Genomic DNA, 25,360 nt, shown 5'->3' with positions numbered 1-25,360 from the left:
GGATTGCCAGAGGATACAGCGGGATACAGATCACATCAGATATGGGCAGAGAAATGGCAGGTGGCGTTCAATCCGGCCAAATGAGAGGTGTTGCACTTTGGGAAATCAAATGTAAAACCCTTAACAGTGTTTCTGGACATAGGGATTTGGGGGCCCAAGTCCATGGCTCCCTGAATGTGGCTGCACAAGTTGATAGAGTGGGAAATAAGGCGTGAGCATGCTTGCCTTTATCAGTCGAGCGTGGAGTTCAAGCGTCTGGAAGTTATGATGCAGCTTTATAAAACGTTAGTTAGTCCGCATCAGGAATATTGCATTCAAATACGGTCGCCCCGTAATAGGAAGGATGCGAAGGTTTTGGAGAAGGTGCAGACGATGTTTCAAAGGATACTGCCATGATTGGAGGGTTTGCCCTTTGAGGAGAGGTTAGACAAACTTGGGTTGTTTTCTCTGCAGTGGCGGAGGCTGAGGGGAGACCTGATAGAGGATTTAAGCATGAGAAGCAAAGATATAGTACATAGCCGGTATTTTTTTTTGCCAGGGTCGAAATATCTCATACCAGAGAGCAAACATTTAAGGTGAGAGGCAGTAAGTTCAAAGTAGATGTGCGGGACAACATTTCCTCAAGAATTGCAGTAGTGGCCTGGAATGTACTGCCAGGTGAGTCATTGGAAGCAAATACGACAGAGGCGTTTAAAAGATTTTCAGAGAGGCACATGAATATGCAAAAAAGGAGGGAAATGGACATACTGCAGGCAGAAGGGAATATTTCAGTTAGGTATGTAATTACTCGTTTAATCAGTTGAACAAAACATCGTGGGCCGAACGGTGTTTTCTTGTAATGTTCTAAATTTATTGGGGGAATGCAAGTATGAAGATGTCTTACTGAAATGTTATACTGGCCTTGGTAAAACTGCACTTTCCAGTGTTGTGCAGTTTGGTCTTCTCAGCTAAATATCGTGCAAGTTGAAGTATCCGCATGATCAGATAGTGCGTAACCCGGGTGGGACGGGCCTCAGGGGATCAGAGTATTTGCCACACCGTAAATAAGGCTCCAGGGGATCAGACGGTGTATGGCAAGGTTTACGATGTAATTGTAATGTGTTTTTCGTCTCAGTTATTGCATAATTCTCCTGTTTATTACAGAACGTCAGAACATGGGAACGTCTGTCATCACCATGGCTAAAGATACAGACGGGTGTGGACATCCAGTGACCTCCAAAGCAATGAAGGACACAGGTGCGTTACACAATTCGGGTGCGTTATGGATCTGACAAATGGGTCACATTTGTTGCATGAAATCGATGTTCACAAAAGAATAGGAAATGGTGAAGGGGCTGAGCAGGAAGAGGGAAGATTTACCACTCATGGGAGCAGAAGGGTCACGGGTGGGGGACAGGAAGTGTCTGACGTAGCGCACTCGTTGGGGAGTCCGATACATTTGTTTTTCTCACAGAGCAAGAGCAAATACGAATGTGGAGAGAAAAAACTTCTTGAGGGGAATCGTCACAGAGGCTTCACCGGGTTGTCGACAGAATCTGTGCCCATATATGGACACGAGGTATAAATTAAGTATGCGGCTAAGGAAGTGCTGTTCAAGGGTTCAAAATGTGGACAGGGATGTGGAGACAGGCATAGGCTGGTTCGTTTGCTGAGGAGTTGAAAATAGGGTTCAACATGATGAAATCAGGATCAACTATCCCCACTTCTGACCTTCTGATAAAAGAAGGTCACTGAGGGGTTCGTGTTTTATTTGTCAATGACTTGGACAAGGGGGTAGAAGGGTAGGATTGCAGACGACACAAAGGTCGGTGGTGTTGTGGATAGTGTAGAGGATTGTCGAAGATTGCAGAGGGACATTGATAGGATGCAGAGCTGGGCTGAGAAGTGGCAGATGGAGTTCAATCCGGAGAAGTGTGAGGTGGTTCACTTTGGAAGGAAAACTACACGGTGGAGTACAAAGTTAATAGCAGAATTCTGGGTAGTATGGAGGAGCAGAGGGATCTAGGGGTTCATATCCACAGATCCCTGAAAGTTGCCTCACTGGTGTATAGGGTAATTAAGAAAGTTTATGTGATGTTAGTATTCATAAATCGTGGGATCGAGTTTAAGAGCAGCGAGGCAACGCTTTATCTGCTTTATCTAGTTCTGGTCTCCGATTATAGGAAGGATGTGGAAGAGCTGGAAAGGATGCAGAGGAGATTTACCAGGATGCTGCCTGGTTTAGAGAGTATGGATTATGAGGAGAGACTAAGGGATCTGGAGCTTTACTCTTTGTAGAGAAGGAGGATGAGAGGAAACATGATAGAGGTGTACAAAATATTAAGTGGAATCTATAGAGTAGGCAGCCAGCGCCTCTTCCTCAGGGCACCAATGCTCAATACAAGAGGGCATGACTTTAAAGTAATGGGTGGGAAGTTCAAGGGAGATAGCAGAGGAAGGTTTTCTACCCAGACTGTTGTTGGGGCATGGAATACTTCGGTGGTGGAGGCAGGTACATTTGTCAAATTTAAGAGATTTCTAGCTTAGCATGTGAAGGAATTTAAAATAGAGGGATATGTGGGAGGAAGGGGTTATGTAGTCTTCGTCCAGGTTTAAAGATCGGCACAACATTGTGGGCCGAGGGGCCTGTATTGTGCTGTACTGTTCAATCATTCGATGATTCTATGGTCTATGAAAACGTTTGGGCCGAGATCATTGTTCTGAGCTGTTCCTGCATCGATATCCGAAGACTAGGATGATGAGAGTCCCACAGCCACAACCATATACCTGTGCGCTTGTGTGACACCGTCCACTGGAGTTCTTTATGCTTGACACCGAGTTACCTCAGTCTTAACCCTCGCTCTCAAAGCTTTCCTTCGTGCCAGATGCAACCAATATCACCTCACACGTGGAAGACAACTTCATGGTTCAAGTTTGGATCAAGGCTGTTATCCGGCTTGCAGACGAATGGTTCCGGAATACTAAGACTGTGCACTCGGTGACCAACTTATTTTTGGCATCTCAATCACCAACAACTTCCATCCTTTTGCTCTTAGTTCAAATCGGAGACGGTTAGCTTTAGTTTTTGGCATTAGATTGTTTCTGCTGTTTGAAAGCTGTACATACCTCGGTAATTGTCTATATTATCTGATAGGTGCGAGTGTGGGAACACCTGGGCAGGTTAGTTAGTTGAGCAGCTTGTTTTTTGTTTGGAACGCAGTTCTACAGTCTACAACCGGGATATATTCAATTTCCGTAGACTTTGTTGTGGACAATGTGCACAGTCATTCCTTTATATCACGTGCAGTGAATGGAATTGGCTGCAGACTGGCTTCTGCGACGGAGAAGACATCATCAGGAAGCCTAAATCACCCCGCTTTTCTTTACAGGCTGAACATGGTGACACATATTGCATTTAACGTTCGCATGCAGGACTCAGAATGTTTGAGGATCGGGAGGTTCTTAGAACCCCTCCTTCCGCTAACTGTGGAGCCATCCACCAGTAATGACGACTACAGGCGTGACGATGGAAGAGCAGAGTCACGAAAGCAGTGCACTGCGAGACCGGCAGTACCTGTCGAGCAAACGCAGCAACAGCCGTGCTGAGTGATGGCTGCACATTTGGAGGGGAAATGCCAAGAGACGGCCAGTGCAGGAGTGGGAGGCAGCCGAATTCTGGGGAACTCATCAGAGGAACAGTGGCAAGGAAACGAAGCACTGTGATTTCGACTGTGCGGAGGAGCAGCGCACTGTGAGCCGGGCAGGGACCCGCAAGTGCAGCGAAGTGGGGTGATCTGTTCCCGGAGAGCGCCAAACTGTGGGAAATGCTTTATTGCGGGCGGTCCCTTTCTTCCTGGGTGCCATCTCCTGACGAACCTCGTGTAACTTCTGTCCACATCACATATCTACCAAAGTAGTATTGGCGAAATATTCTCATTGTTTGGATGCAAGCGTTGATGCATTGATTTTCTTATTTTTTCCAGTAGTTCCGAGCAGTTGGAAGTGCATGTTCCACAGACGACAATTTGACAACCGTTTTTTGAAGAATGGGTTTGTCGTGCTGATGATCCTTTGTCTGATCCCGGTGTTGCAGTGGATCAGCGATCGGAGCCGCAGGACAGTCCAACGACACTGCCCCTCGCGGTTGAATGGTACCTCCTTCCTGATGCAGCCCGCCAGCCGATGTGACAACAGCGCCCCCTTCCTCGTCCTGCTGGTAACCAGCTCCCCCGGTGAGTTCGAGGCGCGCTCGGCCATCCGCCAGACCTGGGGGAGCAAGCGACGAGTCGGCGGAGCAAGGTCAGTCGCCTATTTCCTGTTGGGACACGGACGGGAGCGGCAGGACTGGATCCGGCGGGAGGGCGCGCTGCACGGGGACATCATCCAGGGAGATTTCGAGGACACGTACTACAACCTGACCCTCAAGGTACTGCTGGGTCTGGAGTGGCTCTGCTGCTCCTGTCCCTCCGCCTCCTTCGTGATGAAGACCGATAGCGACATATTCGTCAACACGGACTATCTGATGGAGTTGCTCACCCGGGACCCACGCAGGAACCTTGCCACTGGGTTAATTGTGAAAAACCCCAGACCCACCCGTTATAAAGCCAGCAAGTTTTACGTCAGCAAGGAGGAGTACCCTCGGAAAATGTACCCAACTTACTGTTCCGGCATCGGGTACGTCCTCTCCACTGACCTAGCCTGCCGTGTGTGGAAAGTCTCCGAGAGCGTTCCCATGTTAAAATTCGAGGATGTTTACGTGGGGCTTTGCCTGGCGCAGCTGAAGGTAGAACCGGTGAAGATCCACTCCAGACCCATCTTCTACGGCCACCGGGTACAGTTCTCCATCTGCTCCTACCGGCAGCTCGTCACCTCTCACCACATCAGACCCGCCGAGCAGTTGCTCTACTGGAGAGGGCTGCAGGTCTCGGCCGATGAGAAATGTCCGGGGACGCGTGACGGAATCCAATTTACCCATTTCGACGCATCAGAGGGCGGGCGGACTTTCTTCAGTACGGAGAGTGTGGGGAAATGGGGGAGATCGAGTGACAGGACAGGAAAGAGAAGCTGGAGGCGATCGAAGCGGATCGCGGACTACCAAAGGGATGTGAATCTTGGAAAGGAAAACAAGAGAAATGCCGATGAAGAGAACGGGGTGTGGGCGCGGGGATAAGTGAGTGAGCGGGTTGGCGGACTGCGCTGGCAGGAAAATAGGACAAAAGGAGAGAGAAGGAAGAGAGAGAGAGTGAGTTAGACAGAGTGTGTGTGTGTGAGAGAGATAGAGAGAGAGAGAGAGGGAGAGACGTGTTGAGCGAGAGAGTGAACGACTGAGACGGACTGCGGAAATCATGGAGAGGAGAGGACAAAGTGTTGGGAGTGGTGATGCTGGGGGGGATCTGTGACAGAGGCGGGGAGAAGTGGAGAGATTTTGTGAAAGAATTAGAAAATACATTTTAGGAAGGTGTTGATGAAGGGTTGAAAATAGATAGCGAGAGAGAGCTGCAAGAGTGCAGTGGGCGAAGATGAAGGTGAGCCGGCGGGGAGGGGGGGGGTAGGGAAGTAACAAATGCCAGAAAGGGGAGAGGAAAACATGGGGGGGGGGTGTAGATTGTTGGCGGAACGCGGCGGAGAGTAAGGGCGAGGTGCGGACTGGTGGTAGAGATGGAGAGGGGAGAGTGTGGAAGTGGGAGTGAGTGAAAGAGATCTGAGGGGCAAGCTGTGGCGGGGTTGAGAGCAGGAACAGTGAGAATATGGGGACCGGAGGTGTGTGCGAACAGATAGGTCGTGGTAACGGGAAGAAAGAATGGAGTGAAATAGGGCTTACATAAGGGGGGTAAGGCTGTCGGGAGAGAAGGCGAAGAGGCAGAGAGTGGGTCGGGAGAAGAAAGAGGTGGAGAGAGACAACTAGCGGGGAGAACAGTGAGATGGAGGGAGGTCCGTAGCGTGGAGGAGGGAGACGGTTTCTGGAGAGAGAAAGCGGATGCAAACGAGGAGAGAGGGAGCTCGGGCAGGAAAGGGGAGATAAAGTGAGAAGGCTGTGAGTGAGTTGAAAAGACAGTAAGAGAGAAGGAGCTAGGCTGGGAGAGAGATGGGTATCTACGTTTGCAGAGGCAGGGAGGGAGAGAAGAGAAAAGGGAGCGAGAGGATGAGGAAGCAATTGGACAAAGAGAGGGTAGGAAGCAAAGGGGAGGTAGATAGTGTGTGGGTCCGGAGGAGAGAGAGGAGGGGTTGGGCACGGGTTGTGTTCAAGATGAGTTACCCACCGCAGCGCCCTTGGTCAGGATTACACTGTCGTCGGTTGGGCAAGGGCCGTTGGGGAATTAATAGCTGGATCAGTCCAAAGTTCCTTGTTTTGTGCGTTGAAAGTTTACAGTGACATTTATATTGCGGTTGACGTTACAAAGCCCCATTCTCTCTCCCCCTCTGTGTTACCGGCTGAATCCTGTGCACGGGTTCTTCCAGAGGGCGCTCTTACACTGACAATCGTAGAAGGTATAACGTCTGGTGCCTGACTGATCAAGTCACCCTTCGCGACTGCAGTGCACCTGTTGCTCTGAGGACAAATCCCCCCACCCCCCGCCATTAAATATTTTCAGTTGCAATTCCAGCTTCCCACTGATTTATCGCGAAGGATTGCATGACCTCTCTCCCCTTCTGCTGCACCAAGCTTGCAGGGATTTAGTGTCAACAATCTCTCCCCTTTATTGGCTGGCATCTTGAGACAGCCGAACGTACAATTTCAATATGTCAGACAATTAAGTTCCGCACACTGCACTCAGCCCCAACCCCTAATTTCTTTGACTGGGGAGTTTTATTTCTTTTGTTTGTCTTGATTTTCTGAGCTAGCCAGCCGGTTATCATCGAGGGAATGTAATTCTGTTAACTAAGGGAACGTTGTCACACCGTTGTATCTTGACTGAAAGAGTTCTGGATTTATCTGCATCTTATATTGATGAACGGGCTTCATCTGACCCTCACCATCTCCAAAGACCTTTGGGAGTGAGTCCAGAACTTTCAGACCCAAGATTGTTCCTGCCTTGTCTGTTTAAGTGTCATGTGGAGAGGGAAATAACAGGGGGTTCAGAGAATAAAATAAATCTTTAGTTTCATAATTTACATGTCTTCCTCCTTGTCTCTCTCATTTTCTATTTCGCGTTGGTCCGGTTATTCTTTCTTGGCATGGTCGGATATTCTGTTCTGCCCAGGATCTTGGTATTTTGGCCACAAACTCACTCTACCGCCTCCCAGCCCGATAATGTCGACGCGGTTGACCACTCTCTTTTTGCGACGATGTCTAAGAGGGAGAGTGCGAGAGAGAGGTGACAGCGATTTAAAGAGAAGGCTCATGATTTTAGCTTTCTAAATCTCACGCAGAGTGCCATTTCCTCCCTGACTGAAATAACGATACCACTCCCTTCAACCAGAAACACCCTTCAGGGTGGTTTTGACCGAGTCGATGTTGAAGGCATCGTTTACAACTGTAGGCACATCTGAACTGTCCTACAAGGGGAGGATCCCGTCACCAACCTTTCTGGATATAAACAGTCAACACTCGGAATGACAGGACGAGCGTGGGATCTTATAGCGAGGAATGGGAACGGCATTGATTGATTTGTTTAAACGAATGGTCAAAAATTAAAGAAATAAGATACAGATGCCGGAAGTCTAAGGTAAAAACAAAATGATAATCCTGGATACCTCAGCAACTCGGGAAACAACACTAAACGTAACCTTGCAGGTCTGGTTCCCCGGTTCATGTTACTTTATAACCTCGGTAGAGATTTTACTGCTCTTCCTTTAGCCGAACGGGTTAAATACAATGTTAAAACAACATCGTTCACAGTTGAATGACACTGAATTGTCCAGTCAGTTGGATTTGATTTCAGCCGAGGGGATGGCCCATGTACTGAGGAATGTATGTTTTGGAATTTTCCCGTGGACAGGCGGCTGCTTGCACACTGATCTTGAGCTCCTAGTCTCACAGAACAACAGCAGCTCAGACTGAACTCTCTGCGCAGGGTGAGCACACTGTTACAGGCATCGATCTCCCGGGAAGTCAGACTGTGGTCCCCGGGACTGCACCGAACGGCGGCCGCTTACAACATCAGAGCACAAGCAGAGGTAAATGTTGTCTCCGATTAATCATAATAAGTCCTCACGAATATCAGAGATTGTGTTAAAGCGACCTCACGGTCACAAGTAGTTACTGTCTGTCCTGTAGCCCGATGTGACATCCTGCCGCCAGTGCGGATATAGTTTTCACTGTCTCTGTTGGAATCAATAATGTTGTTCTTCTGTTTCAGAAGGGAAAGAGAGACAAATCTGGAAATTCCAGGCCGGTGCGATTTCTATCAGTGGTTTGTTCCCCGCTGATTTTACTTCACATACAATTGAACATTTTATACAGCCGCCAACACATTAATGCTGTGACAGACAGACAACAGCCGAGAATTAGCCCAATGGGACGTCAGGCACTGACCACGACGTGAACAAGGTTCAGATCCCGAGCTGCAGCTCCCCACAGCACCTTCCCCTGACGGGACACCCTGCTGTCCCGGTGATTTCACAGACTGTCCCGCCCCTGGTCAGTGGCCAGTGCCCATAACCCCTACCCTGAAGTGGGCTCAGTGAGGGGCCGGGGAACGGCCCACATTCCCCTTCACTCCACCTGAGCTCAGGGAGCTCCCACGCCCCTCACGTCTGGGTAAAACTTCACCCTTCATGCTGCCTCAACCCAGGAGTTGTGAGAATGGGACCGTGTCCCTGGGTAAATGGCCCTGAGCCCAGCCCAGGGGTCGCCCCCTCTGCACAGGGCCTCAGTCCGGCCCACAAGCTGGGGGGGGGGGGAATTGGTGAGCTGCTCACACTCATGGGGAACGAGGGATACACTTGAGGCAGGCCGCTCCTCCCCGGGAAGGCACGGCACAGGGAGAGGGGCCGAATGGTCACAGGCCTCACGGACCGGCAGTGATGGGTCGTTGGGATGGTGGGAGCACAGGGGCAGGGGTATATGGATTGACAGAGAGAGACAGAGAAAGCGAGAGAGAGAGAGCTAGATAGACAGAGAGCGAGACAGAGAGAGATACAGAGAGAGAGAGACAGAGAGAGAGCCCGATCGATAAATAGAGGTAGAAAGGCAGATAGTGGAGGACTATCAGAGAGTGAGGGACGTACAAATGGCGAGAGATAGAGAGGGGGGAGAGAAAGATATCTATGGAGGGAGAGAGCCTGAGGGAAAGAGACAGAGGGAGAGAAAGTCCGATAGGCAGACAGACACAGCCGGGTGGGGACGGACGGAGACAGCAGGGGTGCGGGCTGCCGGGTGGGGATGACGGGGTGTCTGACTGCCGGGGGGATGTCTGACCGGTGACTGATCGGGGAGGGGGGGGGTTCTGACCGTTGACTGACGGGGGGGTTGGTCTGCCGGTGATTCCAACGGACACTGGGAGGCCTGAAGAGAGCGGACATGGAGAGGATGTTTCCAGCAGTGGGAGAGTCCAGGATACGAGGCCACAGCCTCAGAATAAAGGTCCGTCCCTTTGAAACTGAGATGAGGAGGAATTGCTTCAGGGGAATCTGTGGAATTCGTTGCCCCAGAGGGTGGTGGAGGCCAAGTCATTGGATGTATTTAAGGCAGAGATCGATGGGTTCCTGATTGGTGACGGGGGTTTAATGGTTACAGGGATAAGATGAGAGAATGGGGTTAAAAGTAATCAGACATGATTGAATGGGGGACCAGGTTCGACGGGCCGAATGGCCTAATGCTGCCCGTGGTCTATTCAGTCTCTCCTCACCGCCTACTGCTGGCTCCAGCTCTCGTACATCAGCCTCTATAATAACCCCTGCCCACAGCTGGATCCAACCACCTTTTCTCACCCTCATGTTTCCTCCTATCACCATGACCTTGTTCAAGCCATCACCCCCCACTGCCCACCCCGTCCCACATCTCATAAGCTCACGCCCCGCCCCAATCTACATCCCGCCCATCTCCTGCCACTGTCCATCCCGCCCCCATCCCCAACTGTTGTCTATCTCGCCCATTGCCCCCCTTCCCAACTTCGACATACCGACCATCTTCCCTCCACACTCAGTCCTGATCAGGGGCTCGACCTCAAACGTCAACCCTCCCTTTGTCAGCACGGATGCTGTTTGACCTGCTGAGTTCTTGCAGCAGTTTGTTCTTGTGATTCAGACGCTCCATGTTACAGAGGGACAGCAGGACATTCACTAGCAGTCCATTCAGCTCTCCCTGCACCTCCCTACGTTTCCATTAACTATTAACGGCAACGTGGGTAGCTTTCCCAATGACTTCCTGTACCTACCTTCTGAAGGGTAATCGGGGATGGGCAGATATTTTTACAGATCTCGCCAGCAAAACAAGAAATAACGCGAAGCCTCGGTTCACCCAGTCCGGGTTCAGTGAATCCCAGAATGTGGAAGGGTCAGCGTCCTGATGCTGGAAGCAATGGGGTGGGGACGGTTCGGGGCTTCGGGAAGCTCCCAGCCCCTCAGCTTTTGCTTTTGAATTGTAACTGGACGGAACGTGCCAAATTTTCAGCAACACTTCCAACAGCACCAGGTTCCCGCCGGAGCTGGTCAGAAAGTTTGTTCAGTGAGCCGGAGAAATCTTTAATTCGCTCAAGAGCGAGCTTGTGACAGATCCACTATTTAATAATCCGGTATTTGCTCAATAAATGAGCTCATAAAAGTAGGAAGTGCATTTCCATGTTAAATCTCAGAAGATTTTGTGTCCAGTATATCCTGGATCCTACCTTGTACCGAGGCTCCAGGCTCTGTGCCCAGCGAGTCCCAGTGAGGTTGCGTTCTGAGTTCTGCAGGGAGATGAACATACTCTGGTTACAGGTCAACTCCTGGTGATAATCATTAACTAAACCCACAGCTTTATCAGTGGCGACTCCCCGGCCTGTTCCTTGCTACAGGCTTGTTCTGAATCACGCGACGTTCTCCACAAGCAGAACTGCGGTAACAAGTCACTGTTTTCCCGCTGTTACTCGGTGACAGCGACAATGATCCCATAAAACCTTCCCTCTGCGCTTCAGCGCAAACCCCGTGAGCTGCAGCCAGATGTGACTCCCTGCCGCCAGTGCGGATGTATCGGTCTTTATCTCTGTTGGAATCAACAATGTTGTTCTTCTGTTTCATGGAGACAAATGTGGAAATTCCAGGCCGGTGGGATTTCCATCAGTGGTCGGGAAATTGTGGGATAAGATCCTGAAGGATAGGACGCACAGGGGCAGCACAGACAGTGGGGATAGTGAGCAGGGCGGTGCGGGGGAGGTCAGCTCATGATGGAGCTTTGTCAGGAGGGGACGGTGATGACTGATGGGGGTGGGGCAGTGGACGGTCCACACATGGGGTTTGCTGAAGCTGTCGACAAGGTCCCTTCATTCTAGGATGATTCAGACCATTAACGTGGCGGCTCTGGAGGGAAATTGGGCTACGGGGATCCCCCTCCCCGGTGGTTGGGCATGGAGCGTGTGTTACGTCAGGTCCGCGGGAGCGGAGAGTGCGGGTTCAGGGAGGAGGTGAGGCGGGGATCTGACCGGTGACTGACAGGAATAGAGGCGGGTCTATCGCCATCGGGACAGTCCCTGCCCAGCTCCCCGAGTGCGGCAGCTCCTGCGCGGTCCCGCAGTCACAGGTTAGATTCCAACCCCAGGCCTGACAAAATAATTCTTAAACAATGCTGGATATAAACAGTTTGAATTAATGTTAAAGTAAATAGTTGCTGTTCAGCTATTTACAGACTTATTAAAGGACCATATGAAGGCAAATATTAATTTTTTGAAATTAGCAGGTTGTTTCACGTGAGGATACGAATAAGAAGCCAAGTAGGCCACTGGGCCCCTTGAGACTGGTTCACAAGAGCACGGCTGATCTGATGATAACTTCCATTCCCCCGTAACATTTCTCCACATCGCTTGTCAAGCATCTGTGCACTTCTACCATGAACATAATCAAAGAGAGCACCTGCCTTTGAGGAAATTATTTCCAAACACTGCCAACCAACGAAGGGACAAAATCGATTCATGTCTGAAATAGAAACATGCAGGTGGAGAACGAGTGGACATTTACAGCTCTTCGCGTCTTTGCTTTGAAACAGAGACCCGCAGATCTAGATTCCCCCACAACAGGTACCATCCTATCCATCTCCACCCTACCCCTGCGGTGCCCACTGAGGGCGGGACAGTGGACACAGAGTGCTCCCTCTACAGGGACACACGCACTGTTCACAAGTGGGGTGGGATGGGACGGGAGAATTAGCCTCCTGAACTGTTACAACACTGAGCTGGAGGAACATCACCTCCGTTTCTGTCCAGGCAGGTTACAGGCTGCAGGACTGAATATCGGGTTCACAAACGTTAGTGCACTTGCTTTCTCTTAAAATAAACAAAAAACACGATATTGTCATTCTGTCGGGCAGTGTGTGGAGGGAGGAAACGGGGGAGTGTTTCATGTCTAAAATAAAAAAAAGAGGAAATACTGGAAAAGGCGAACAAGAAATGTCTTTGCACCATAGTGTATATGACAATAAACTAATCTGATCGGACATTACCGCTGTTTACAGTCAGAGAGTTATAGAGCACGGAAACAACTTGTCCATGCTGACAAAGCTGCCTACCTGAGCTCCCATCATATTCTCCTACATTTGACAAATATCCCCCTCAAACTTTCCGGTCCATGGACCTGCCCAGATGTCTTTCAAACGTTGTTAATGTACCCGCCTCTGCGACTTCCCCAGGCAGACGTTCCAAAGACCCAATACCCTCTGTGTGGAAAACATGCGCCTCAGGTCCCTTTGAAATCTTTACCGTTTTACCTTAAACCTCTGCCCTCCAGTTGTCGACTTCCCTGCCTGGGGACAAGTACTGTGACCCTCCAGCATATCTATGTCCCTCAGGGATTTATAAAACTTTATAAGGTCACCCCTCAGTCTCCTTGGCTCCAGTAAGTTGGTAAATTGCTTTATTATTGTCACATGAACCGAGTTACAGTGAAAAACATAAGTTTTGCAATCCATCCATACAGGTTATTTCATCACATCAGTTCACCGAGGTAGTACAACGGAAAACAATAACAGAATGCAGAATAAAGTGCTACAGTTACAGAGAAAGAGCAATGCAGGCAGACAATAAGGTGCAAGGCCATAAAGGGGTAGATTGAGAGGTCAGGTGTTCATCTTATCGTACTAGGGGACCGTTCAATATTCTTATAGCAGCGGGGTAGAAGCTGTCCTTGAGCATGCTGGTAGGTGCTTTCAGGCTTTTGTATCTTCTGCCGGACGGGAGGAGGGAGAAGAGAGAATTTCTGTGGTGGCAGAAGTCTGTGATTATGTTGGCTGCTTTACCGAGGCAGCGAGAAGTGTAGACAGAGTCCATGGAGTGGAGGCTGGTTTCCATGATGTGCTGAGCTGTGTCCACAACTCTCTGCAGTTTCTTGCCGTCACTGGCAGAGCCGCAATGTATCCGGATAGGATGCTTTCAATTGTGCGTCTGTAAAGGGGATACGCCAAATTTCTCCAGCCTTCTGAGGAAGTAGAGGGGCTGGTGAGCTTTCGGCTGTGGTTGGACAAGGACTGGCTGTTGGTGATGTTCACTCCTCGGAACATAAAGCTCTCAACCCTCTCGACCTCAGCGCCGTCGATGTAAACAGGAGCGTGTGAACAATCCCAGTCTCTCCAGCCTCTCTTTATATCTCGAGCCCTCGAGTCCCGGCAACATTCCCGTGAATCTTTCCTGCACCATCTCCAGCTTAATCACACCCTTCTTGTGGCTGGGCGACCAGAACTGCACATAGAACTCCAAGTGCGGTCTCACCGACGTCTTGTACAGCTGTAACATGATGTCACAGCTCTTGCAGTCAATGCCCGAACTAATGAAGGCCAGCGTGCCGTACGCCTTCTTCACTGCCCTGTCTACCTGTGGCTCCAACAGCGAACGATGTACCTGTACCCCTGGTTCTCTCTGTCCCACAACAAATGGCCCTGCCATTCACTGTGTGTGTCTGGCCCTGGTTTAACTTACCGACGTGCATCACTTTGCCCATGTCTGAGTTAAATTCCATCTCTCCCCACAGAGGCTGCCCGATCTCCTGAGTGTTTCCACAACCGACCGCACCCACTTTAATTTCAGATCGGAACGTTCCCTCTGTTTCTCCCTCCACCGGCGCGGCTCGACATGATGTGTGGAGGCAGCAGTTCCTGTTTCTATTTCAGATACCCAGCGCATGCACCGACTGGTTCATTTGAGTTTTCAGGGGGAGACAACTCCGGACTTACAGAGGCTGCTCCGACTGCATCCTGAGCAGGTTTGTCTACGTGCTTGTTGGGTCCCAGGGTGATTGGAAGACACACTGATGCACGAACACAGTTAATGCCAGATTTAACACTCAGATCCTCAGTCAGTCCCACTGCCAAGGCTCAGACATTTTTGGCCCCTGCACCACTTCCTATTTCTGTTACCTCCGGCCCCTACACCCCTCCCCGTCTCTGTAACCCCCTTTGCCACCGATGCCCTTTCCTCCCTCTGTAACCTCTCTCGCCCCGACACACCTTACCGTCTCTGTAACCCCTCCAGCCCCTACACCCCTCCCTGTATCCGTGACCTCCTCTGGCACCGACGCCTCTTCATCTCTCTGTAACCCACTCCCGCCCCGACATCCCTCCCTATCTCTGTGAACCCATCAAGCCCCAGAAGTCATTCTATCCGGATGCCCCTTCAGCCTCTGCAACCCTCTTTTACTCGGTAAACCCTCCATCTCCAAAACCCTTAATATTTCTGTTTCACTCCCTCATGTCCCATAAATCGTCCTATCGCTGTAACGTCCTCTAACCCCTATAACTGTCCCTATCTCTGTATCCCCTCCCGCACGTACATGTCTCCATGCCTCAGTTACCAACACCGGACGCTACGCCCCTCTGCTTCTCTCTGACCCCTCTGGACCCTATGCCTTTTCCCGTCTCTGTGATCCCCATGCCTCCAACATCACTCCCTGACACGGACATACTCCGCCCCCACCACCCTCCCTGTATCCTTGACACCCTCCCCGTCCGTACACCCCTCCCCGTCTCTGTGACTCCCTCCCTCTGCTACACCCTTCCCGTCTCCGTGACACCCTCCCGCCCCCAAAACCCTACCCGGCTCGGTGGCCTCCTCACACCCTACACCCTTCCCCGTCTCCGTGACACCCTCCCTCCCCTACGCCCCTCCCCGTCTTCGTGACCCCTCCGGCCACTACACCCCTTGCCGTATCCGTGACCAACTTTCTCCCCGTCTCGATAGCCCCCTTCCCTCCCCGTATCCTTGACTCCCTCCGGCCCCTCCACGTCCCAGTCTCCGTCACACCCTCCCTATCCTATATTCACTACCCGTCTCTCTGACCCCCTCCAGTCGCGACACTTGTCTGTCCCCCTCTCCATCCGTCTCTCTTCAGCTCTTCCCTCTCCAGGGTCTCTCTGTACGCACTCTCCTTTCAGCCGGTTTTCTCACACTCTCCCCCTCTCTTTCCCGCTTTCCTCTCTCCTCACTTCCTCTCCCCTTCACGCTTTCCTCCTCCTCCTCTCTCTCGCTTCTCTCTGCATTACCCTCCGCACCGTCCCCACTTTCACCGCACCGTCTCCCCGCCACCTATTCCCCCCTTCTATCCCGCCCACTCTCCCTCCACCACTATTCCCCCTTTCCCCCACCATCCACTCCACCTTTCCCGAAACCTCTCCCCACCACCTGTTCCCCTTTCAGTGCAACCTCTCCACACCACCAATTTCCCCTTTCCCCGCAAGCTCTGCCCAACAACCTATTACCCCCTTTACCCGCAACCTATCCCCATCACCTCTTACCCCTTTTACTGCATCCTTTCCCCCACAACATATCCCCATCATACCCCACATCTCCCCTCACGTTCCACACCCCCTCTTCCCCCGCTCCCCATCCCCTCTCCCGTCCCCACAACTTTTTCCGTACTCTATCCACAGACTCTCTCCCCCCCGACCTTTCCCCTTACTCCGCACCCTCTCTCCCCACTCACTCACCTTCTCCTCTCGTTCCGCACACTCTTCCCGTCCCCCCACCCTGTTCCCTCCTCCTCCTCCCCCCTTTCCCCACACCCTCCCCATCTTTCCATACCTGCTCTCCAATTTACACCACTCCCTCCCCTCCTTTCCCCACCTTCGCCAAACTCTCCCCCCTTCTACCACCCCCATCCGCTCACGGACTCTCCACACACACTATCCCACTCTTCGCCACCCCTCCCCACCTCGTCACCACATGTCTACCCAACTCCATCTTTTCCCTATCACTACTTGCCGCTTTTCCCCACTTCCCTGAATTTCCCCAAACTCTTCCACACCACCTCTCCACCTAGTTCCCCCACTCCATCTCCCCGTTGTTCCAACCAGCTCTCCCTCTACTTCACAGCCCATTTATCTGTCGTTCCGCACACCTCTCCCACGACTTCACCCAGCCTTTCCTTCTTCCTGCCCACCACCTGGCTCTCCTCTTTCCACACCCCGTCTCCCTCCTGCTTCCCCACCATCTCCCCTACTTTCCCCATCCCCTCTCCCGCTGCTTCACCACACCTTCTCCGCAAACCTCGCGGGCCCTTCTCCCATCTCAGCTCCACCCGTCTCACCCTTCTTCTTCCCCAATTTCTTTGCCCCTTTCCCCGTCTGTCCCCCAACACATGAGGTAATGCAACTGTTCTGTTGGTGCGGGACGCTGCGGGCTGATGTTACAGTGTACCGCTGGTGTTCTGTCGGTGAGTGGGGCTGTGGGCTGATGTTACAGTGTCCCACTGGTGTTCTGTCGGTGAGTGGGGCTGGGGGCTGATGTTACAGTGTGCCGCTGGTGTTCTGTTGGTGAGGGACGCTGCGGGCTGATGTTACAGTGTACCGCTGGTGTTCTGTCGGTGAGTGGGTCTGTGGGCTGATGTTACAGTGTACCGCTGGTGTTCTGTCGGTGAGTGGGTCTGTGGGCTGATGTTACAGTGTACCGCTGGTGTTCTGTCGGTGAGTGGGGCTGGGGGCTGATGTTACAGTGTACCGCTGGTGTTCTGTCGGTGAGTGGGGCTGTGGGCTGATGTCACAGTGCACCGCTGGTGGTCTGTTGGTGAGGGAAGCTGCGGGCTGATGTTACAGTGTACCGCTGGTGTTCTGTCGGTGAGTGGGGCTGTGGGCTGATATTACAGTGTCCCGCTGGTGTTCTGTCGGTGAGAGACGCTGCGGGCTGATGTTACAGTGTGACGCTGGTTTTCTTTCGGTGAGTGGGGTTGTGGGCTGATGTTACAGTGTCCCGCTGGTGTTGTGTCGGTGAGGGGGCTGTGGGCTGATGTTACAGTGTACCGCTGGTGTTTTGTCGGTGAGTGGGACTGTGGGCCGATGTTACAGTGTACCGCTGGTGTTCTGTCCGTGAGGGACGCTGTGGGCTGACGTTACAGGGTACCGCTGTTGTTCTGTCAGTGAGGGACGCTCTGGGCTGATTTTACAGTGTGCCGCTGGTGTTCTGTCGACGAGGGACGCTGTGGGTTCACGTTGCGCTGCACCCTGCTGTTCTGGCAGTGTTGGGCGCTTGAGGACGCTGTTGAAGCACTGGGTCTGTGCCGCTGTGGTGTCCGTTCGTTCAGTTTTCCTCAAGACAAACACAAGTCAGACAACAAGACAGGAACTCAGAACTGAACTAACCACGGTTTATTAAGTTCACTTTGCCGATTATAAGTTAAACACTGAGTAACTTTCTGACGTGCAGGTAAAATAAGCTGCTTACATTTCAGGGCCATTCGCGCACAATGAACAGACCAGCGACACTGAGCGGCAGGTTGAACAATCAGCCCCTTTTATCAGCGTCATTCCGCACCAGAAGGAGTTGCCGGATGCTCTCTGTCTTCACTCAAATTAACAGCAGAATGGTTATAAATCACACTTTAGGGCCGTGTCCGAGAGCGCTGCAGGTCTGGGGTTATCTAGTTAGGTATTTTACACATTATCACTTCTATAGACACAGGCTGCTGAATGGAGGAAAATTCTACTTTACTCCCTCAGCAAAGTGGCCAGAAAGTTTCCTAACCCGGCTAAATGCCCACCGTCTCACTCAATGCCATCACTGGTGTCCCAGAGTGAGGCCCACTGGGGTGCTGAATGCCATCACTGGCGTCCCCCTCTAAGGTCCCAGCAGGACACTGAATGTCATCACCTGTGTCCCAGACTAAGCCCCATACTGGGCCCTTCCTGCCGGTGCAGTTCCCCAGGGCCAAGTGGACGGCCGCTGAGTGACTGTACAGCGAGAATTCAGAACCGTTTATTGATTTCACCTTTAGAATTGTAACCCGAACACAGAGTGACTTCATAATTTGTGAGCAAAATCAAAATAATCAGTTCACAGTTCAGTTCCAAGCAGACACAATCAGTACACGATGAGTGGCAGGTTAAATAATCAGTCCCATTTATTACCGTCACTCTGCATCAGCGTGACCACTGATTATACAATCACACTTCAGTGCAGCGTCGAAGATCACTGCAGACCCAGGGACAACTACTGAGATATTTGACAATTTACCTTTGTATCAGAGGCTGCAGCAGGGACTGGAGTCAAAATTCCAGCTGCAACATCCTCAGCAACCTGGCCAAAAGGGCTCTCTCCCCAGATAGTTCCCCACCCCCGAGACACTGAATCCCATCATAGGTGTCCCAGACTGAGCCCCACCCCGGACACTGAATATCATGACTGGTGTCCCAGACAGCCCCAACCTGGACACTGAATGGCATTATTGGTGTCCCAGACTGAGCGCCACCCCGGACACTGAATGCCATCACTGGTGTCCCAGACTGAGCCCCACCCCGGACACTGAATACCATCACTGGTGTCCCAGAACCACCCCCACCCTGGGCCCTTCCTGTCCGTGCAGGTCCCCAGGGCCAAGTGGACGGGCCGCTGAGTCACGGGGCAGCAGGACCGCCCCTGATACCACAGCCCCCTCAGCTCCAGCTGGGAACCGGTACAGCCGTTCGATGTTAAATTCAGGACGCAGCCGTTTAAAGGGGAGGGTGGGTCGTCGGCCAGAAGTGTTCCGATCCCGAGGCCGGTGATGTTCCGACAGCGAGATGTTCACAGGGACACACTCAGTCCGGGTCTGATTCCCCGAAGTGACTTCAGCTGATTCACTCCACCTGAACTGAACTGATTCTCCCGCAGCCTGAAACAGGTTGAAGAATATTGAGGAATTACACGGATTGCACAACAGAGTCAGTTACAGGGCACTGGGGTTAACGGCAACCCTTGGGGACAAATACCACCAGAAAAGCCTGTGGGCCGACTGATAATGAATCATATTAACACTCACGCTATCAGTTCCAGACACGGGAGAGTCAGTAGGAGGCGGCAGAGGGCGGGGACAGATCGGTCTGTGAAGGAGTTTTGCCCCAGGTCCAGCACCGTCAATGAGCGTTTTGTACTGAGAGCGGAAGTGAGATCCTCGGTGCAAGAATCTATCAGACCGACATCCCTCAGCCTGGAGATGAGACATAGTGAGGTGAAGGCAACAGGGAGACATGAGACGGTGCAAATCCCCAGGGTTTATCAGTAACACAATTACTGATCCCACAGGTTGAAATTCTCCAGTGCGGCACCCTTGGACCTGACTGGTGATCACATGTACCACAGGTGTTTGAACGCACCCATACACATAGAGCAGAACGAGGGAGGCACAGTCACACTGATTACACATTGCACAGTCGGCTAATGCCCTGATGGACGGGGGGGGGGGGGGGGGGGGGTCTTCATGGCTTTACTGCAGGTGATGTAGGCAAATATCACTGGTATTGCCCTCCACATGCAAAAACCTCCTGGGTCACACACTGTCTGACTCTCCCCCACCCCTCCTCCTCCCCATAACACCACCCATCCTTGGGTAACACACTGACCGACTCTCCCCCCCACCCCTCCTCCTCCCCAGCACCACCCATCCTTGGGTCACACACCGTCCGACTCTCCCCCAACCCCTCCTCCTCCCCAGACACCACCCATTCCTGGGACACACACTGTCCGACTCTCCACCCACCCCTCCTCCTCCCCAGACACCATCCATCCCTGGGTCACACACTGTCTGATCCTCCTCAGCTCAGACACTGTTTCACCTCCCTTGATGAATCCATCACTGTCCAAATCTGCCAGGGGATCCCCGCACACAGGTGACCCTCCAACGGTCAACAGAGGACGCACGGGATACCTTGTTCCATTGGTGCGAGGGGACTTCAATCACCGGTTATACCCAATAGCGAAGGCGGACCCGCCGAGGGGGCGTCCCCCCCGCAGACCCCGCCTCCCGCTCCCTCCCCAAACTCCCGGTCAAACCCGAACAAACCTCAGAGCGAAGGTGCCGCTTTTTTATTTATTCCCGTTTCCCTAAGATGGGGGGGGGGGGGCGGAGTCGGGGGCCGTTTGTGAACCGGTTTCCCCACCGACGGTGAAGCGGCTTCCCACGGCCGGAGACGGTGAGTCGCCTGATTTATCGGTGAGAGGCAGGAGGAGGCCGCTCGGCCCATCGACTCCAATCCTGCCCCATGGGGGAGGGATCCCCGCAGTACTGGACTGGAGAGAGAGAGGGGGAGGTTGTCTCCGAGAGAGAGAGGACGGTGGAGGGAGGGAGCGAGGGACCAGTGTTGGAGGGTGAGAGGAGAGAAGGTGACCAGGGGTGGACGGAGGGTGGAGGGGACACCGGAGTGGAGGGAAGGAGTATGGAAGGTGTCCGGGGGTGGAGGGACGGAGGAGTGAGGGAGTCCGGTGACGGAGGGCGGCTCTGCCCTGACCCTGGACCGAGTGAACCCGCTCCCTGCCGGCTTCCTGATTCTCTCCGTCTCCGCCTCTGCATCCAGTCTCCTCCCGACACCGCACCCGGGTCCCTCGGCCTCTCCCCCACCGGATCTCCTCTCATCCTCCCTCTCGCTTTCTCTTTTTCTTTTTCTTGGTCTCTCTCTGTTTCTGTTCATTACTCTCCCTGTATCTGTCTATCTCTTTCTGCCTCTCTCTCTCTATCTATCTCTAGTATCTCTCCCTGCCTCTCTCCCTCCCCCTCCCTCTCTCCTTCACCCTCCCTCTCTCCCTCCTCCTCCCTCTCTCTCTCCCCTCCTTCCCCTCCCCTCCTTCCCCCTCCCTCTTTCCCTCCCCCTCCATCTCTCCCTCCCTCTCTCTCCACTCACTCACTCTCTCTCTGTCTTTGTTGTGGGGGAACATGGAACATAGAACAGTGCAGGGACAGCTCCTTCGGCCCACCATGTCTGTGCTGTACCATGATGCTCATCCGCACTGATCCCACCGGCCGGCACATGGTCTCCATCCCTCTATTGCTGTCTGTTCATGAGGCTGGCTGAATGGTTCTGAAACGTTGCTGTCGGATCTGCTTCCATCACCTCCCCCGGCAGCGCGTCCGAGGCACCGACCTCCCTTTGTGTCCAAACACTGCCTCGTCCTCTCCTATAAACTTCCCCCGCCACATAAAACCTTTGTCCTCTGGTATTTCAATTATTCACCCTGGGAAAGTGACTCTGACCATCTCCTCTATCCACACCGCTCAAAATTGTATAGACTTCTGTCGGGTTCCCCTCCTCCTCTGTTGCTCCAGAGAAAACAACCCAAGTGTTCAACCCTCTACCTCTGTCGAACACTCTGATCCAGACAACATCCCGGTGAACCTCTTCTGCAGCTTCACGGTCCATCTGTACTGCTCTGCCTTCATTAACAACTGATCAACATCGTCCTGTATTAGAGACGATTGTCCATCCTGAGCAAAGTACTTCTTGTGCCACCTGCAAAGCTATTAACCATACGCCTGCATTAATATCCAGATCACGAACACATACCAGCAGAGAATGAATTCCCAGCAGCGACACCACTGGGCACCACAGAAACCATCCTCCTCCACCACCCTACACCTCCTGTTCCCAAGTTGAGACCCTCAGGTTCCGAGGTGTAAACATCACCAATTGCTTGTCCTGGTCCAACCACAGTGATGCTACGGTCAAGAAAGCTCATCAGGGCCTCTACTTCCTCAGAAGGCTGAAGAAACTTGCCATTTCATTGTTGACCCTCACCAACTTTTATCGATGCAGCATAGAAAGCTTGCTGTCCGGATGCCGCACGGCTTGTGAGGACAACTGCTCTGCCCGGGACCGCAAGAAACTGCGGAGAGTTGTCGACACTGCCCAGTACATCACGGAAACCAGCCTCCTCTGCATGCTGTCTGTCTTCATTCATTGCTGCCTCGGTAAATCAGCCAAAATAATCAGAGACCCCGCACACCCCGGACATTATTTCTTCTCCCTCCCATCGGGCAGATAACACAAAACCCTGCAAGTATGTACCACAAGGATTAAGAACAGCTTCTACCCGCTGTTGTAAGACTATTGAACGTTCCCCAAGTACGATAAGATGGACTCTTAACCTCACAATCGACCTTGTTTTGCCCTTGCACCTTATTGTCTGGCTTCACTGCACTTGAAACGAGAAGAAAGAGTTTGACAAAAACTTCTTCAGAATTCAAGTGGGACGAAATTGCCGAAGGGTTTTGGTTTGATTTCAGCAAACAGGTGGCTCCCTGTCCCGGGACGGTTGAGGAACGTTTGAGGTGAAACTCGTCCTCCGCCGGGCAGCACCGTTCACACACAGAGCCGAGCTCAAACCTCCCAGAACCACGGGCGGATCAAATTCACAGCTTGGGTCTCGCTGAATTAAACAGAGAACAGCCGCCCCATTGGTTGGGATGGAATAACAAGGAAATAACTTGTGAGATCTACACGGAAATCCTGACAGAAAATACTTGCGGCCGTGAGGTAAGGTTCACGCAGCCTCTGCCTGTATTTCCACCATTTGACCCCCTCCCCCTTTCTCGGGCCGGGGATCCGGACTTTTCGTGAGGGTGGGTGCAATCGCTACTGCCGCAGTCTACCTGTACCCCGGGCCGGGGAGTTTTCCATCTGTGATGAGTGACGGACTCTCGTTATCGGCGTATTTGTGGATGTAACCAAGCGGTCTCGGGACCAGCAGCTCAGATTGAACTCTCCGTGCAGGGTGGGCACACAGGTACAGGTCAATTATCGCACTCTCGGGGATTCAGACCGTGGTTAGCCGGGATCGAACTTGTGCCGTCCGTTTACAATGTGAGAGGGTGGTTTATACAGAGTCTGTGTGAACAGCATTTCTAACACGGTCGGGACATCTGCAATCCCCCACGGGGGAGGCTCCCGACACCAATCACAATCACTATCATCAAGTAACCACCCAGAATAACAGGAAGACCGTGGGGTATTATTGTAAGGAATATTGCAGTTGGGAATGCCACAGATTGATTTATGTAAAGAAACCCTCAAAATTATTAAAGAAAAAACTGATGATGATGGGAGTCTGAGGCGTAATCAAAATGCTGGACATTCGCAGCAAGTCTGCCAGCAAATGTAGCAGGTAACCTTTCAGGTTCGAGACACGGGTAATGTTCTTTGTGTCTAGTTATGGGTTTTACTGGTCTTCCCTGCAGCAGAAAGGGTTAAATACAATATTAAACCAACTTTGTTCACAGTTGTAGCTGAGCGTGGATGGTGGAACCGGTTGGACTTGGTTTCAGCAGAAAGGCCTCTCCCTGTTCTGAGGAATGTGTGGGTTGGAATCCGTCCTGTGGACAGGCAGCTGCTTCCACACAGACACTGAGCTCTGAGTCTCACTGAGAAACAACTCCACCTCCCGTCACTCAATGATGCCTCACCTGACTGGCTGAAATGAAGTAAGAAGGACACGGCTTGAAACTATATCTACACAAAGAAAGAGCGTTCTTGGGGATTTAAGGTGAGAATCATTCAGCTTCCGATTTTTATTTCCTTCAACCCGTTGTCGGTGTTTTGGATCAGTGATTCAGGAGACATTGGCTCTGTTTGAATCCTCTTCTGGCGTTGCTGATGTTTACGATCCTGCTGTTTCCCGTTTGCACGGTTGACATTTTCAGATTCAGAATCAAGTTTATCATCACGGACATTTGTGGTGAAATTGTCGTTTTCTACAACTTATGTCAGGATTAGGAACAGTCCGAGAACCAGGGGTCACTGCTTCCACGTAAGGATGCGAAGAGCTGAACAGCCAACACCGGCTCTTTTTTCAAAACGTCTTACTAAGATGAATACTAACACTTTTCTTCTTGTCTGGGTTAATTGTGGGTGTTTGCAACTCCTCTCCTCAATGGCCACAGCGACAGCAGAGTCTTTGGTTGTGTTCAACGCCTCTATTCTTGATAGGAATTGGGGCTGAAGGGTTACAGGGAGGGGATGGTGGGAATGCGGACTGAAAGTTTAAATCAGATCAGTCATGATCTCACTGTCTGGAGCAGCAGGCTCCAGGGGCCGAGTGGCCCACTTCTGCGTGTTGGCATGTCCACAGGAATAGATCTGACAATTGAATTAATTTCAACCAATGCAAGGACTGCAGACAAGGGCACATGTGAATTTTGTGTCCGCTTAATAGAAAATGAATATTTAATGAATTAAAAATTCACCTCCAGCTTGGGATGTCAATTCTGTGCGGCAGCTGGCGGGTGGGGGATCGAACCTGCGACTCACTCGGTGAGCCGGGCAGCGCCGTCCGGGAGGAGGGGCCGCGCTCCCCGTCCCCTGTCACTCACCCCACACCCTCCCCATCGCCCCGCCCATCGCCCCCCGCGCGCAGATCTTACGTCACCCCCGCGCTGCCCGGCTCGCGCGGAGACGGTTCAACGGCCGAGCGCGCGCCCCCCGCAGTCAGCTGACCCGCCAACCGTCAACAGACGAGGCAAGGGTCCCATTGGTCTGAGAGGACGTCAATCACTGGTTCTACCCAATAGCGGAGGCAGACCCTCAGAGGGGGCGTTTCCCCAGCAGACCCCTCCTCCCGCTCCCTCCCCAAACTCCCGGTCAAACCCGGACAAACCTCAGAGCGAAGGTGCCGCTTTTTTATTTCTTCCCGTTTCCCTCCGGGAAACAAAGAGACCGGTAAACTGACGAAATGCAGCAGCAGGTTGTGGGCTCCTGCTGTGCCCATTCCCCGGGTGCTGAGCCCAGGAGCCGGTGTCCCCGGGGCTGCTGCAGCACCGCTCGGGGCTGCTTTAGAAAAGGTGGGATGTCCCTGTTCACGCAGCCCCAGGCCGCCAGGGCCCAGAGTCGGGCTCTGGGGGAAGGAAGCAGCGGCGGGAAGGGGAAGGGACGGTTTCCCATCACTGGGGAGTGGGGCAGCGGCATCACTGCCCAACTGGTGCCGGGTCCCACTGACCTCTGACCGTCCCTGTCCGGGCTTTGTTGTCGGGGAACATGGAACATAGAACAGTGCAGGGACAGCTCCTTCGGCCCATCATGTCTGTGCTGGAC

The 25,360-nt window shown here is 52.4% G+C and overlaps 2 protein-coding genes and 1 long non-coding RNA gene across 3 annotated transcripts in view; 2 read left to right on the top strand and 1 right to left on the bottom strand.

Moving 5' to 3' along the window:
- LOC127566664 (NACHT, LRR and PYD domains-containing protein 3-like) overlaps positions 1-25,360 on the top strand; it is a 172,082-nt gene that overhangs the window by 129,708 nt on the left and 17,014 nt on the right. The gene's annotated exons all lie outside the window — the stretch shown is intronic.
- On the top strand, positions 3,506-5,149 carry LOC127566692 (beta-1,3-galactosyltransferase 5-like). Its single transcript, XM_052009257.1, has 2 exons — positions 3,506-3,578; positions 3,963-5,149. The coding sequence occupies exons 1-2, from the start codon at positions 3,506-3,508 to the stop codon at positions 5,147-5,149; spliced, it is 1,260 nt and encodes a 419-aa protein (XP_051865217.1).
- On the bottom strand, positions 18,407-19,475 carry LOC127566667 (uncharacterized). The gene is made up of 2 exons (XR_007955765.1): positions 19,327-19,475; positions 18,407-19,179 (listed from the first exon to the last, which is right to left on the bottom strand). It is a non-coding gene; the product is annotated as an uncharacterized LOC127566667 (long non-coding RNA).

The sequence above is a fragment of the Pristis pectinata genome, chromosome 44 (assembly GCF_009764475.1).
Source record: "Pristis pectinata isolate sPriPec2 chromosome 44, sPriPec2.1.pri, whole genome shotgun sequence".
NCBI classification, from domain to species: domain Eukaryota; kingdom Metazoa; phylum Chordata; class Chondrichthyes; order Rhinopristiformes; family Pristidae; genus Pristis; species Pristis pectinata.
Note: the sequence above shows the minus strand (reverse complement) of the source record. Positions and strands in the feature narration are given on the sequence as shown.

What these genes read in the sequence shown, in the direction of transcription:
- LOC127566692 (XM_052009257.1), top strand. Translation starts at nt 3,506, where the DNA reads ATGGAAGAGCAGAGTCACGAAAGCAGTGCACTGCGAGACCGGCAGTAC. An exon ending in GAGCAAACGCAGCAACAGCC is followed by an intron (nt 3,579 to 3,962) that starts GTGCTGAGTGAT and finishes TATTTTTTCCAG; the next exon opens with TAGTTCCGAGCAGTTGGAAG.